Source organism: Pleurodeles waltl, chromosome 6 (genome assembly GCF_031143425.1).
Source record: "Pleurodeles waltl isolate 20211129_DDA chromosome 6, aPleWal1.hap1.20221129, whole genome shotgun sequence".
NCBI classification, from domain to species: domain Eukaryota; kingdom Metazoa; phylum Chordata; class Amphibia; order Caudata; family Salamandridae; genus Pleurodeles; species Pleurodeles waltl.
In genome coordinates, this window is record NC_090445.1 from 1547910325 (window position 1) to 1547927502 (window position 17178).

Consider the following 17178-nt stretch of genomic DNA (forward strand, 5'->3'; position numbering starts at 1 on the left):
CCATGTTACTGAGCAATCTAATTGGCTAGCTGCAACAAGGGCCGGACTGGCCATACAGGCATCAGGCGAATCCCCGGGAGGCTGCTTCTGTTACTGGAGGGCTGATTTTGTAGCAGTGCAGCAGTTTTAAACTCCAGAGTTCCTTGTACAGCCAACAGTTTTCAGGCAGAAATAAAAAGTGCCAAGATAACTCCGGTGATTAATGCACCTTCTGGAGTGAGATCAAAGTTTTATCTAGTGGCAGTTTTGATTCATCTAAGGTAGTGCAGAGGGTTAATATGCCTGCTGCAAAGAGCGTGTACTATGCAGATTAGAGAACAGTATTTTATGTGCATACCTCACTGGAATACTGCTTTTATCATAGAGATCTTTTTGTTACTGTGCAGTTCATAAATTACAATCATAATCTAGCACAGTGAGCTATGAACGACCATCAAAGAGTTGAATGCAAACTGTATGGTAAAGGTTAGAAAGTTATGTTTTTCTTGGTCTTTGATTCTCCTAATTTTGCTAAAAAAAAGGGTTGGTTTGAGTTAAAATAAATTATTAGTAAAGTCAACCCTAACCTTTCTTATGTTCTGAATCCTGAATTTATGCTTTTCCAGACCAATCACTCTTAAAAAATGCCTACCGGTATGGATGATGTGTGAATCCTAAACCTTGACATTCTATACCATAATTTCCATTTTCTATACACTGACTTACACAGGTATGATTCATTGTCTCTGTGTGTGCGTGATGTAAAGTGCTTCAACACCCTATGCTAGTAAGAGAGGCGCTATACAACAATTTAAATACATGTGAGAGAGGTGCTATCAAGAGATGAGAAGCATTGTTAGAGGGTGATGATGAGGGAATCACTTAAGAACTCCAATAAAGTTTGCGATATCTTGGCACAGTGTAAGGTTATCATATTCAATGCTCTAAAAAGTAATACAATTGAATATGTAATGAAAAATGTGTTGTAGAATGCACTGTTTTTGCTATTTTTTCCCCATGTTTTTGGGGCCGTGGAGGGGTTTCCCCAAGACTCATTGTAGTGATAAGGATCGCACGCTATATACTCTTTGGGGGCTGATCTGACAAAATTTGCCCGGGTTGCTTTGTGTTCCCAGTACGGCCCTGGATGCAACTTGGAGAAAAAAGTTGTGCCTCCATTACAGGACAAGGTCATTCTTTTCCTGTGTCTTGAATTTGTGAAAAAATCATATAAACGTCAGGGTAGATACACCCTGGCACTTATTGACGTGGTACCCTCAGGAGCCAAAAATACAAAAACATTGTAAAAAGTTGCACCCGGTACTTCTGCAGTACCCAGCACGGCCTTTCTGTGAGGTCCAGCTTTACTCCAGTGGGAGCCTTTGTCCAAGCTTCACCTCCATTGGACCTCAGGATTGTGCAAGCTTCATTGGGTAATGTTTGTGCAGTCCTGTAGTACTTTAAAGGTGGCTGTGTGCTTCAGTACTGCAGGAGTACCACAGTAATGCAAAAATAATAATAATAATTAAAAAAAATAAGCATGTGTGCAGGGTGTTTGTAGGTTATTGGTGCCTGTGGATTGTTGCATGCCTTTGGCCAGACCTTGCACCCTACCCACACTGCACATGGCTGAAGGCTGCACACACTGAGAGTTGAGGGAAACCAGCATTGAGGGAGACCTATTGTTGTATGGACCTGTTTTAGCAAGCATTTCAGATGAGACAAACCAGGCACTCGGCTTTGTCCCATTGCACCCTGAGCGTGATGTAAGACTTTACATTCTTTCAGCAAAGACGCAGGACCTCTTGTCATGGGCCACATGGGAGCACTGGATTGGGAAGTAAACAAAAAACGAACAAGTTGCTGATGATTTGTTAATGCTCATCAAAGATATCCCAGTAATGTTGGGTCCTTTTTTGCTCAGGTTTGACAGATGAGGAGGTTGACCTGGCCCTACAGCAGTCGGGCACTGCCACAGAGGATCCCTCAGCTCTTGGTCCACCTACACTTGCGGTGTCAGGACCCCCTGCCTCTCAGACTCTGCAGCCCTACAGTAAGTAATTCCACTTCTTACTCTTCCTGTGTTCACATCATTCACACCTTATCATCAGGCGTTGACACTGTTATTCACCTCATTTTCCCTAACACTAAAATCCTGGGGGATAACTGGTTCTATCCTCTCCTGGTTATCCTCCTACATTTCCAACTGCACCTCCACCATCTCCTGGTGTACTGGAAGTCCAGTAGCAACCTGAATTACAGTAGAAGCTTCCAAAGATTCTGTCCTTGGCCCACTCCTTCACCCTCTACACCTCCTCACTCAGCAGCATCTTCTTGTCATTCACTGTCTTGTCTTGACTTCCTCAACTGTTGGAAGAAACCACATACAGCCTCACAGATCTAAATCAATAGATAAACTCATTGTTTATTTCTCTTATCTGCTCTTCCTGCATCAGTGTCCATGCTCATTTCCTATCAGCCTATGTTATCCACAAAGCCTGTGCAAGAAATAATGGATCACTCTTTGACTTCCTAGTTAAACCTTGTCACTTTCAACTGCATACAAACCTCCAAAAATCACTATTTCACATGATCTGCAGCTTTACCAAGTACCATGTGCTAAAGAAATTAGATTAGTACTGCCACATTCTTCTACTTGGCCTCCCCAAATACAGGTATACCGCCTTGGGAAGTAGGTGATGCCTTATTCTGTTAAACTTACCCTGATAGAATCCTATCTCCTCATTCTGACATTAGGTAAATGACCTAAAACAGAACCTCATTCAGACATTAGGTAAGTGACCCAAAACAGAGCACTCTTCAAATTCCTTACACTAGTCTACAAGGTCATGCATGCAGTGCTCCACATAACCACAATCATCAATATTGACTAGTTCAGCTCACATGCTGTGAACAACTTACCATAGCCTCCTGGTCAACATAAGGCCAAGGTGCACCACCTCCTGATTTAGGGTTTTCTCATGTTTTAGTGTGCTGGATAGGAGTATCACACACTTAACCATACAACTAATCTGTACCTGTTTTTGAAAAAAGCTTTCATAGCGCACTCAATTCCCAAAGATAAAAACTACAACTGTGGCCCAACTCATTTTACAGACCACGAAGGCTTGTCATAATGATAAGACCTTTGTCACCTCTGTAGACCTCATTGTTTGTGCTTGTCTGTTACAACCCAGTGAATTCCTCTTCCCTATCCCAGCACATTGATGCAACCACAGATTGTTGTGTTCTTATGTAACGTTTGGTCTACTGATGTACAGTATTAAGTTTCCAAAAGATAGTCTTGTCAATAAATAGGTACAAAATACACTACTTTCGGAGATACATGGTTTTCTGGTGAATATTTTAGTTGTCTCTCACTCTATGAATGTCTGTATAAATGAGTGGTGTGCACCACTTTTTAGAGTGCCTTCCATTCAAATCACAACTGCATGTGCAAAATCATAGCAGACATCACTTACTTGTTGTTTCAGATTCTCACACAAATAACCACATCAGCATTTACCTCTCGACCCAAACCTGTCACATGAATTACACACTACATCGCATTTTGGTAGGTGTTTACTCTCTAGTCCAGCATGCAACAGACATAGTAAACCTTGTATCTTCACAACACCTGAGCATTTTATACTATGGAGACATGGCTCTCCATACTTCCATTAATATCTTTGACATCCTAGTATTACCTATCGGAAGCATCCAGCACATCAATCAACCTAGCAGAACGTGAGAAAGTATTACTATGTTCCACAGGTCAGCGTGAACCTGGCTGCTCCAGCCACCCAGCGGCTCCTTCAAGTGCCTCTCTTTTCCTATCATCTGCAGTCCTAAGTGTTACCACCTACCTCATCTTCTGTCCACCTGGCCCCAGCTCCACCTTCACCCCTGAGACATCAAACTCATTATCATGGCATCCACCAGATAATCGTATACTTGAATAACATCCTTTTTGGGCACTTCAGTCTCCCAGGCAATGCAACCTCCAACAACATCAAAAGAAATAATATATATATGCTCATGAAGTGTAGAGTGTCACAAGATATATGCTCATGAAGTGTAGGCTGTCTTTTATTGATATCTTCGGTCAAACAGATCATAATAATTATAGAAACACCACTGACGTGATAGTCCGATGTTCCAGATTCTTCCTGGAGCCTCTGTAACAACTCTCAGGTCCAGGAGAGACTGCCTATAAAATTGAAGATGATGAATATTCTACAGGCTATTCACAATGGTAGTTTACCCTTGTGACTAATTTACATGTGTAATTTACTCTTATACTTTTGAGTAACTTTACTGCTTTTAGTTATTCACAAAATACAAGTGTAAAGTTATTCAAAAGTGTATACTTATGCTTCTCCACCCACTGAAAAAGGGGGTGGGGCCACATTTGAGTGTGTATTACTACTTCCAACAAGAAACAGTACTAAGTCCAGCACCGCCCATGGCCAACCACTGATAATGAAACACCCTTCCAAATTAGCTTAAAATAAAAAATCTGCAGGAAATAATGTTAAGTAAAATGATTTTTTTAAATAGTTTAAAAAATAAATTTATTTTAATGTTAACAAATAAAGCATTTATCAATTATAAATTGTAAACTTTTTTAAATTTGTAAATTAATGCAATATTATTTTTCTTAAAGTATAATTAAACATATATTTTAATTCAATACATCACTTGTAATCAGTGTTAATGTATATAGTGTTATACTTTATGTGGAGTTGATTTTTTTTATTTAAACTTCAGAAAAATAATTTTAACTCTATTTAATATATTTAATTTAAAGATAAATTCAAGATGAATGCTCTATTTTTTTCCACATTTAAAACAAATATGTAACATTTACAATAATATATAACATAAAATAGTTTTACTAATTTATTATAAAGTTGAATAAACATTTTTAATTTTCCCAATACTTCACCATAAGGAACTCACCACCTTGGCTGTAGAGTCTCTCTATGATGAAATACAGGTAAAAGTAAAAAAGTTTATTGAAAAGAAAATAATACAATATTTTTATGTTAAGTATTAATGTAAATTACATTTTACATAGAACAAAAGAAAACTTCTGCAGCACTATTTTTTTTAAACTGTTTCTATTGAGTTTAATAAACTATGAACATACAGTTCAGCGCAGGTTATTTCACGATATAATAGTCATAGTGCATTACAGTACCAAAGAATGTTATTGAGCTAGATCCAAGCTAGGAGCCAGTCACGTCCACTGTAGTAGAATTCCCCTTCAACCCTCCTATCCCACACAAGATCCACATGAGACCAGACATTATATAGCTTGTGGAAAACAGAAAGATGTCAAGACCATATTTGGCCATCACCTGTTCGAGAGGTTCAATGTGTATGTTACCCACCCCAGTATTGGAACTTTCGTAGATTCACATGCTTGAATCGTCGTCGAGCTGGGAGTCCCTGGTGTAATACAAAAGAGCCATGCTTAATTGCATATAAAACTCTAAAGGCCCTAGGCCTCTAATTTAGTAACGTATCATAGTTGTTTTGTAAAAAAAAAAAGAACCAAACTTAAAAGACCACCAATCAGCTCACACCATTCTCTGGAACCCTCCTGTGAGGAGCTGTTTTCTCTTAGATTTTCCACCGCATGTTGTGCTAAGGAGTCTCCCTAGAGCTCCGCTCACTTTTTCCTCTCAGAAATCCTTTCTAAAGAGATTTGGATTCTTGTTTCTCTGTAGAGCTTATTCAAGGTGGGTCAACCTGACTACCATGTCAGAGACACCTAAGAAAAGGCTTTTTAGAGCCTGTGCCTCCTGCATGAAGAAAAGGCTGCATGTGGATGACCAGCATTAGGACTGCATATATTGTCTCTATTCTAACCATAAACCTAGAGACTGTAAGGTATGTAGAACCTTTTCTACCAAAACACTTAAGGACAGAGAAGGTCGCCTTTTAATCTGGCTACAAAAGCTGAAATCCAGAGACCATCCAGTTTCTGATGAGGACAGCGCCTCTTCTTCTGTTTCTGTGGTGAAAACACCCGTGAAAAGGCAAGCTGAAGTTTCTTCAGAGGAAAAACCCAGATAAGCCTTTAAAAAATCTGCTGTAGTGTCCTCCAAAATTTGTAGCCCTTCAAGAATGAAACCTAAAGCTTCAAATTTGAAATCTAAAAAGAAGCCTCTCTCTGAGCCGTCAACACCACCATTTAAGGTCAAACATACCTTCAAGAAGCCAATTTCTGCGCTGTTGACAGGATCATCGTCTACGATCGCGCCGTGACGGCTCATGCCTTGACAACGACATCCATCGTTGCCACACTATCTGTGTCAATGGCAGCAACCGGCTCTTCGTCGACAGTCTGCTCATCCTCGTCGACGGGACGCCCTATCTCTTCTCAGTCGGTGCTGATACCATTGACGCTTCCATCGACGGAACACCTATCATTGATGACCCCACCGACAACGGCCTCGTCGACGGACCAACAGCAGTCGACAGCATCGTCGACGATAGTCCAGCTGTCGACGACACTCCATCCGTTGACGACGTCTCAACTGTCGACGCTTCCACCTCCGATGCTCTCGCCGACTATTCCTCCGTCGACACCACCACCATCGGCGGCACACTCGTCGATGATGAAGACCACAGCAAAAGTGCAGAGACCATGTTCCTTGCCTCTGTTTTCATTGACGGACCAGACTGCACACACAAGGGCGAAGAAATATTGTTTGACGCCCTCAGTTAACGTCCCCCTAGCAAGGTTTTCAGCCTTTTACCCCAACACATATTCGATTACGATGACTCGGACATAGAGGGTATTTTTAGAGTGGCCAGCAGCCCTTCACAGTTAAGGATTAAATGCTAGGAGTACTCAGATGATGATGCTTCATACTATGATCAAAGCTATTATGAGCAGCCGGGCCTGACAGGCCTTCCCCCTGGGCTTGTTTCAGACTTGCAAGCAATGTTGGCGGACTATAAGGAACTATTTCCTACAAAGCCTTCATCGGTTCAACAACCAATATTTCTGTCTATGCCAACAACTCCTCAGTTTCAGCAGACGCATCATACACCTCCGCCAAGGCCACAGCATTCTGTGCTTTCTACACTAATGCATCAAGTCTCCTCCGATGAGGATGCGGAGGAAGGTGAAATACAGACTGGGAATGACGAGTGGGATGATTATATCATACCAGCGCCTGCATCTCCTACGGCACATGTGGTAGAGTCCCCACCTGAGGACATAGGTGGCTTCCATAAACTGCTTGAACGAGCAGCCAATCAATTTGATCTTCTGATGCCCGCAACTCAGCAGGACTGCTTCCTCTACGATTTTAAAGAACCCCACAGAAAGACAGTCGGGCTATACCCATAATAGACCATGTTTGGAGCTAGGGCTTGAAAATAATGCAGAATCCGGCAATGAAAATATAAATCCATGGATTAGGGTCCTGCTTGCCTCTCAGGTCACCCGAAGCCTGACTTTGTGATTTCTCAAGCCGCCTAACGTCGCTCCAGAAACCCCTCCACACCGTTGACGACACCGCCGGATAAAGAGGGGAGACGCTTAGATAACATCGGCAAGAGGTTTTCCTAAGTGTCCGCTATTGTAGTAAGGGTGGCCAATTCCCTTGCTCTACTTGGCAGATATGATCGACCGCTCTGGTCAGACATGTCTCAATCCTTGGAAGAGCTTTCGGAGGGTACCAAAACGGAAGCAAGAAAGGTGCTCATGGAAGGCCAACGATCTTCAGCAGAGATCATTGATTGTGCGCTTGATATAGCAGCAATGGGCGTCAGATTACTCGTCGGGTCAGCCTTTTTGAGGCGTCAAGGTTGGCTCAAAGCCACCACCTTTCGTCCAGGAGTGCAGACAAAGATTCTGGATCTTCCATATGACTGAGAAGCACTTTTTGGGAAACACAACGATGACGCTCTGCAAACTACTAAATCGAAACAGAGATAGCAAGATCCCAGACACAACAAAAACATCTTCGTCTGCTCTGCTTGGAGGTAGCGACCATGCTAAAGAAAGGAGCCATAGAGGCTGTTTCATATTCGCAGAGAGGGAAGGGTTTCTACTCCTGCTTCTTTCTCATCCGAAATTATTTTTGCTTATGGAGGCCAATACTGCATTTGCGAGAGCTGAACAAGTACCTCAAGAAGCAGACATTTCGCATGGTTACACTGCAAGACGTCCTCCAGCTTTTAAACAGAGCAGACTACATGGCCTCTCTAGACCTTCAGGACGAGTACTTTCACATTTCCATTCATCCACTACACAGAAAGTACCTGAGGTTTGTGGTCAGCGGTAAACACTTCCAGTTCAAGGTCCTCCCCTTTGGGCTACGTTCAGCACCACGAATCTTCACCAAATGTCTGGCACCAGTGGCAGCCTACCTAAGGAGAAAGAAACATGAGGTTTTTCCTTATCTCAACGACTGGCTAGTGAAAAATCCAGATGTCCAGTCAGCACGAAATTCAGTCAGGGTGCCTTTTCAAGGACTTAGGCCTGACACTAAACAAGGAAAAATCGTTCCTTCCACTGTCCACTCGGTTAGAATTCCTACGGGCTGTTTTAGACACACAACAGGCCAAAGCCTATCCAGCGCTGGACAGACAGACAAGACTAATCTCCCTATCAAGGCAATTCCAAAGAAAAAAGTGTCTTTCAGTACAAGTCCTTACTAGGCATGATGTCGTCATGCATAAGCCTCATTCCATACTGTCGGCTGCGCATGCGTCCAATTCAAGAGGAACAGGACAAACAATGGACGCAGGCGTGAGGATCCTTCAAGGACACAGTCCTCATAACACCACACATGGTCCACTCGCTCGATTGGTGGACAGTTCCCGAGAACATTTCAAAAGGTCTTAGCTTCTTGGCACGGATTCCTCCAATGATTGTAACAACGGACACATCACTCACCGGATGGGGTGCATGCCTGCAGGACCTTCGGGTGAGCGGCAAGTGGCCCCCTTCTCACCATCTTTTCCACATAAACCTTCTCGAGCTGAGAGTAGTCTGTTATGCCTTGCAAGCCTTCCTTCCGAGGATACGGGGGTCAGCAGTGCTTGTCAGAACAAACAATACCACCACAATGCACTACCTCAACAAGCAAGAAGGAACACGGTACCACCTACTCTCTCAAGAAGCGCAAACGTTCCGGAAATGGTGCATTCACTACTCAATCCACACAACAGCGGAACATGTCCCAGGCCTACAAAATACGATCGAGGATTCATTAAGCAGGTTGGCAACATCCCCCACGAGTGGGAATTAGACCAGCGGACATTAGACGAAATATTCGGCCAGTGGGGAAAACCGAATCTGGACCTATTTGCATCCTCCCGAACGCCAAATGCCAACATTATGCAAGTTGGCATCACTAACAGGGGTCATGGAGGGATGCATTTTCGATCGCATGGTCAGGGATCTATGCGTACGCTTTTCCTCCGATCCCTCTCCTCGCAAGGGTGATCAGGAAAGATGAAGTCGGAACCCTGCCGGATGATCTTGATAGCTCCAGCGTGGCCACGTCAACCGTGGTACACGGAGTTACTTCTCCTGTCTGCTTGTCCACCCATCAGAATCAGACCAATTCGGGAGCTGCTTACCATCAACCGGGGACAAGTGAGGCACACGTATCCCAAGTCTCTGAGTTTGTGCGCAAGGCTCCTGAATTCAACGAATTCGGCCATTTAGATCTACCAGCTGAGTGCAGGGAAGTGCTGGTTAAAGCACGCGCAACTAGCACCACCAAATCATCCCGCCTAAAGTGGAAACGATTTTGTTTGTGGTGTGAAACCCAGAATGTACACCCTCTCTCCTCCGCACTGGAGGAGGTGTTGCTATACTTCTTGTAGCTGGCACGTTCTGGACTCGCCCATTCGTCAATTAGGGTCCATTTGGCAGCTATCTCCAGATACAGGAGGATACCATGTAAACCGTCCTTATGTTCTCAGAGATTAGTCAAACAATTCTTCAAGAGTCTCTTCAAATCCTTTCCTCCAATGAAACCTCCGGCATGGCAATTTAACGTCGTCCTTGGCCAGCTCATGAAGGAGCCCTTTGAGCCTATCCACAGGGCGAACATCAAGTACCTCACTTGGAAGGTGGCTCTCCTCCTCGCCATTACCTCGGCACACAGAGTTAGTGAAATTCAAGCTTTCACTATACATTAACCTTTTTTGCAGTTCAAAAAAGATAGAGTAATTCTACTCACAAATCCCAAATTCATTCCTAAGGTGCCTTCGGAATTCCATATCAACGAACCAGGTGTGCTAAAATCCTTTTTCCCGACCCCCACAAACTACTGCAGAAAGGCCCCTGCATTCTCTCGACCTTAAGAGGTGCATAAAATTCAATCTGGACAGAACAAAGTCATTCCGGCAATCCAATCCGTTATTTATAGATTTCAGTGCCGCTAGGAAATGACACTCTGTGACAAAAAAACTATTTCCCGTTGGATTAGAGACACAATAATCTTCTGCCATCAGAAGGCAGGTAGACCATTGCAAACGAGAGCGCATTCTACCAGAGCTATATCTGCGTCCTGTGTGCTGTTTGCGGGTGTGTCAATTCAAGACATCTGTCGGGATGCGACATGGAGGACAACTCATACCTTCAGGCAGCATTACTTCTTGGACACAGAGTCACTTTGGGATGCAGCCGTCGGACAAGCGGTCCTTAGAAACCTGTTCCAATGAACGTGAGCTAAACGATTACTTCCCTCCATCCGCTTATTTGGCATTATCTCACATTTTCTTTGAAAGTAATTCTGTAGATCGTAAACTAAGTGTATGTACATATTGTCATGCCGGTTCGCATTTCAGAGTGCTATGTTGCTATCTGCATGTCGAAAATGTGTTTTTCACTGCTTATATTCTTATTCATGCATGTGAATCTATGAAAGTTCCAATACTGGAGTAAGGAACAAGTTACTTACCTGTAACTGTAGTTCTCCAGTATTGGAAACTTTCATAGATTCACATACGACCCACCCACCTCCCCTGGAGAGCGCACCTTCATCTCCTCAGTACTAGCTGTATTGCTACACTTGTGCTTGGAAAATCAGAGGGAAATCAGCTCCTCACAGGAGGGTCCTAGAGGGTGGTGTGAGCTGATTGGTTTTCTTTTAAGTTTGGTCCTTTTTTTACAAAACGACCATGATATGTTACTAAATTTGACGCCTAGGGCCTTTAGTGCTTTATTTGCAATTGAGCATGGCTTTTTTGTATTACACCGGGGACTCTCATCTCGATGACGGGTAAAGATTCAAGCATGTGAATCTATGAAAGTTTCCAATACTGGAGAACTACAGTTACAGGTAACTTGTTCCCCTCCCCCCCCCCATCCTCCGTACTATCTGCAGAGCTTGTATCCTCCACACCCGTGAACCGGTCCAGTAAGGTTCCCCAAGCTGCCAAATCAGTGAGTGCTTTCTCATCCCTACGTGTTAGGCGCATATGTCATTCCTCAGCCGTACCCCATTCCATTAAGTCCTGTATCCAGTCAGGGATCAATGGATTCTGGGAACTCAACCACCCAATTGCCACCCTGAACCTGGCCAACAGCAGCGCCAACTGTGCTAATTTATATGGAATACTCCGGCCCCGCGGTCTCTGCACCACTCCCAATAGACAAGTCATCGGCGTTGCCTCTAACCCCAGGCCCGTCACCTCCTCCACTTTCGCTACTACCTCTTGCTAAAAATTTTATCATTCTGCCGGTCCATGCCAGATGCAGGAAGGAAGCACCCAGTGTGCCACACCTGGGACACCCCGCTCTTTATCTCAGGTCAGTCTTGTTTAGGCTACTAGGTGTAAGGTACATTCTGTGTACAAAGTTAAAATGCAGTAACTTAAATCTATTATTACATGACACCATACGCACCATAGGTGAGAGGCCAAATCCCAATCAGCATCTGCTATAGGTGCCCCGAGGTCCCTCTCCCACGCCCTGCGCCCCACACTTATCACACCTGGTTGAGCCTCCCAAAGGGCTTTATAAAACCGGGTAATCAAGTTCGTCCCCTCACCCCAATTAATCAGGCCATTCAGCACCGCAGAGGCCCTAGGGGCTACTGGGAAGCCACTCCAGATCTCACTTGCCACACTTTGAATTGGAATTGAATTGACCAGATCCAAAACCAAACCAGTCCCTAGCTTCAATAAAGGAAAGGAACTCCCCATTGGGGTAAAGATCCCCGGCCACCTCACATCCACCCAGTCTTCAGGCTTCCACGGACATCAACTTTTCCATATCCCGAAAAGGTGCTAAATCCCATATTCTCAGCTCTCTGAGGGGGCTCGTCGGAGCACGTGTTTAACTGCCTGTTCCCAGATCCTTGCAGTGGGCCTGACCAAGTAGGGAGCAGCTGGATCAGATCGACCCCCGACATCAATAGATGCACCAATGCCTGCCCATCCAACATTCCTGCAAACAATCTCTTCTCCCAATTATCAGCATCTGTCATCCACTTGGCAGCATATTGCAGGTGTGCTGCGTAATAATAATGTCTAATATTGGGAATCGCCAGCCCTCCACCCTCAAGATCCTTCTGTAACACTGGCAGAGCCACCCTAATACATTGCCCAGCCCACACCAAGGAGATCAACAGGCTGTCTAGATGACGAAAGAGCTGAGCGGTCAACGGGTATAGCGAGTTCTGGACTAAGTACAGACACTGCGGCAGGAAGACCATCCTTACCACAGCAGCCCTGCCCATTACAGAAAGAGGTAATCTATTCCAGAACGAGACCAAACGCTCCAGACCAACAACCACCCGCTTGACATTATGCTTGTTATGCGCGGCCATAGTATGAGTGACCCAAATGCCCAGATACCGGAAACACTCAGTTTCCCACCTGAGACCTGCTTTAGGTAAGTCAGCCTGGGGAACACCGCAAAGGGACCCCAGGGGAAACAGGAGCAATTTTTTTCGGGTTTACCCTGAGACCAGAAACAACCACCCCAACACATCCATCCTCTGTAGAAACATCGGAACCGAGACACAGGGTTCCTGGAGATAAACCAACGCATCATCCGCATACAGAGAGACCACATGTGTAGTCTGCCCCACCCGACTCCCCACGGGCCCATCCCCTCACGAAGCCGGATCCCTAGTGGCTCCACCGCAAGAGCAAAGAGGAGAGGTGAGAGTGGGCATCCCTGCCTTGTACCCCTACCAATCTCTCAGGAGTCCAATAGCTCCCCCCACACCTGAACCTGTCCAGTGGGGGCAGTGTAGAGCAGCCGCACAGAAACCAGGTCCGAACCCCATGCCATGCAAAACCTCTAGCAGATAGCCCTACTCAACTGTATAAAAGGCCTTCTCAAGATCCAAGGACACCTGCGCCAATTCAGTTTCCTCGCCCTTGGTCTCATGCAAAACGTATGCCAAATGATTATAAGATGTGCTGCGACCTGGGATAAACCCACATGGATCCTCGTGTACCAAACCCCGAATCACCCCACGTAGCCGAGTGGCCAAGATCTTACAAAGTATCTTGACATTGCTATTTAACATGGTAAGCGGGCGATATGATGAAAGGTCACTGGGGTCCCCACCCGGCTTAAGCATCAAGCACACAATGCCCTGTCGCATAGATTCTGGCAACATACCAGGCACACGGGCTTCCTCAAACACCTCCAGGAGCCTCTCCCGTAGCGACAAAGAGAACGTCTGATACAACTCGACAGGAAAACCGTTGCCAACCTAGACCTAGACTTGGAAATCGCAGCCACTGCCTCGCTCACCTCCTCTACAGTAATCGCCGTCACCAAGGCCTCCCTACTTAGCAATTCCAATCGCAGAAGCCGCCCCCCACACCTTCCTTTCGGGGTACCGCACCAGTCCTTGATACCTTCTGTAAATGTTCTGACAAGACCTGCAGAATATCTGTGCGCTTTGTCAACGTTTCACCGCTAGCATTCCGAATGTGCAGAATAGGAGGGGACTCCACCTCCCTTTTCAGAATCCATGCCAAAAGTTTGCCAGATTTATCCCCCTCCTGATGTAGGCACTACCTGTATGCTTTGAGAGTGACCCGACTCTGGGTATCCCAACAACTGTTAACCTCCTTATATAACCCGAATTCCTCCCTTTCAGCTATTCTTGTGTATGGTAACTGCTGCTGCAGATCCCCTAACTTCGCCTCCAAAACTGTACGTTCCTGTTCCATTTGTCTGCGTACCCGCATGTCGTACCGATGCAAACCCCTCACACTACGGCCTTCATAGCCTCCCATTCCAGCCCCCTAGATGTTTTTGTGTTCCAATTCAAATTCATGTAACTATTAATGGCCTCACCCACCCCATCCAGGCACCCCACATCCATGAAGAAGGCTGCAGGCAAACGCCAACTATGCGCTTTACTGCTGTCTGCTAACCCCCATTGTAATTGCATCAGAACAGGTGCGTGATCGGACAGAAACCGACCCAGATGTGTAATCTCCAGAACCTGAGAGCTATTGAGACCGGCTAGAAGAAACCTATCCAACCGAGTACGTGTATTATGTGTTCTAGAGTGACAGGTAAATTCCTTGCCCTCCGGGTGCAACTCCCTCCAACTGTCCCATAGCCCCAACTGGCTCATCACTTCCACAAGAGATTTCCCCATCAGGGGCTTGGTCCCCAGCTTTGGCGGAAGGTGATCCAGTTCCCCATTCAGTATACAGTTGTAATCCCCTGCCTAAACAATAGGCCTAGCCACAAGCTCCCCCAGGATCTCTGGTATTTTATTGTAAAAGGAGTTATCATCAATATTAGGCGCTTAAGTATTAAGGATAATGACGGGTGATCCATCCAACATACCCTCGACCAGAACATATCTCCCCTCAATATCTACCTCACTATATGTGTACGTGAAAGGAACCCCTGGAGCCACCCATACGGTCACACCCCTCGCGTAAGAGGAAAAGGAGAATGAGAACATTTGACCCTGCCATTTTTTGGATAGTTTTTGTGCTTCCTCCTCCGTCATGTGCGTCTCCTGGAGACAGGCGATATGCACCTTGTGTCTCTTTAAAAAGGAGTGTACCCTATAATGCTCGGTAAAGTTGTTCAACCCCCTAATATTCCACGTCAACATGTAAATCTTATGACCCATATTGGCACTGAATTGCTATTCCTCCCACCTTAATGCCTCCCCTTGACTTCCATCCCACCACTGGAAGACAAACAAGGTACATCATGCATATCTCACCATTATACCTGCGCTGTGAAAACAACATCAAATGTTGGTGAACTTTGCCAATCAAACTCCTCAAACCTCCAAACCCCCACCCCAGATATACAGTACAACAATCAAAACAAACTACCATACTGCAGATCCATTCCGTAAGTGCTGCCAGGACAACAGCCTAATCCCCAACTACCTAGTTATAAATTCCTACCACAAACGTCGAGTGACCACCCCCACCCTCGCTACAATCTACTATTGCCTGCAAACAAAACCATCATTGCTCAATGTTATTAGCGTTGCGCCCCCATGTCCAATACAGCCCAAGTTTAGATAGTTCCCCTTCAGAACCCTGATCATTGTCTTGGAGCACCACTTCTCGCAGACCAATTGCTCCTACTCAGACACAGGCCCCCTGATAGAGGGCACAACAGTCAACTCCAAATGTCAGCGACAAAGTCAGACCTGCACGGGGAACATCTCCGATCCCGGTTCCAGCTCTCCACCAGTCCCATCTGCCGGCCCAGCAGACACCACCGCCATTGTCCCATCCTGTTGTATCTCAATCCTGAAGGCAGGGTCCACAGCCGACCCATGAGCCACAGTGCCCTCTAACAGGCTTCCCCACGGGCTCTCCAGTCTGGGCCACCGCTCCAGAGGCCCGATGAGCCACTCCACCTGTCCTTACCAAACTGCCCGGAGTGGCCTTGTGCCACATCTCCAGCCATCGCCAAACCTCCTCCGGTTGCTCAAAGAAATTAAACCTACTTCCAGAAACCACCTTTAAGCGCACAGGATATAGAAGCATATATCTGAGATTCATGGCCAAGAGCTTTGCTTTCACTTCAAGGAAACCCTTTCAGGAGTTCTACACCTTGTTGGTGTAATCAGGATAGATGGAAATGTTGCCGTTCCTAAATACCGCCCTGTCAGAGTCACGGGCCGCCCTCAGAACACAGGCCCTGTCTTTGTAGTTTAGAAGACGGGCAAGGATAGCCCTCGGAGGTGCACCTTGCTGTGGAGGTGCTAGGAGGGTCCTATGAGCACGCTCCACTACAAAAACTCTGGAGAAGCCAACCGGCTGCAGGACATCCTTAATCCAATTTTCCACAAAGGTTTCAGCTTGCCACCCCTTCGTACGCTTTGGGAATGTCAGCAATCTTATATTATTCCACCAAGACCGTCCCTCAGCATCTTCGTCTTCCCTCCAGTGTTACAACCATGGAGGTAGCCTGCACCATTTCCTTACGCAAGGCTCCTACCTCCGTCTACAGCTCCACAATAGAGCCCTCCACCACCTTGACCTTGTCAGAGACTTTCCTGAGTTCCGCCCTGAGGAGGTTTACCTCAACTGCCACCGTTTCTATCTTGCCTTCAAGAGCCACCCTCGAACCCTGAATAGCAGCAAGAATCTTGGCTCGCGATGGCTCCTCAGCGGTCGTCGCCACACTCTGACTATCTTCGGACCACCCCCCCTGGACAGGCATGGCGCTACGTTAGGGGCACCGGAGTGGTATATTGTTCCATGGTATTCCCCTGTAAGCTATGGTCCGCCGATCTCACCCCATTCCCCAGCAGCCTCTGAAGCAGTCTATATCTTCCTCTGGATGAGCCTGGCGAGGCAGGAAAAGCTCCCACAGTTCACAGGAACAGAGGCTTGATAACCACCTCCGCAGCTTTAGGATGCCGCCACACCCCACTTCCCGGTAAGTATCCCCGGACCAGGGAAGGCTAAGCACCCAGGCAGGCACCCCCACAGGCCCACCACTTTCAGTCGCAGGAGGCCCACAACCAGGCCTCAGGCAGCCGCCTGGAAATCTCTTCCTCCCTATGTGGCTCCAAGGTGCCCCCCTAACAGAGCTGCGTACGAATCTGGTCGACCGCAACCTGGCGCTCCCTCCAATGTCTCCTCAGCATCTCTGCTGTTCAGCAGGGCTACTCAAAACCCAGCGACACCTGGGCAAACACCAGCCTGACCAGGTTTCATTAACTCCACGGGCCCAGGTCGTTAAAGCCGCCA

At 46.1% G+C, this 17178-nt stretch overlaps 1 protein-coding gene across 1 annotated transcript in view; it reads left to right on the forward strand.

The window, feature by feature from the left end:
* The window catches only part of PEX14 (peroxisomal biogenesis factor 14), a 419725-nt gene that overhangs the window by 311007 nt on the left and 91540 nt on the right, over nucleotides 1–17178 (forward strand). The window contains exon 4 of the mRNA XM_069241206.1: nucleotides 1904–2032. Coding sequence (XP_069097307.1) covers nucleotides 1904–2032 — 129 coding nt within the window. The remainder of the gene's footprint in view (nucleotides 1–1903; nucleotides 2033–17178) is intronic.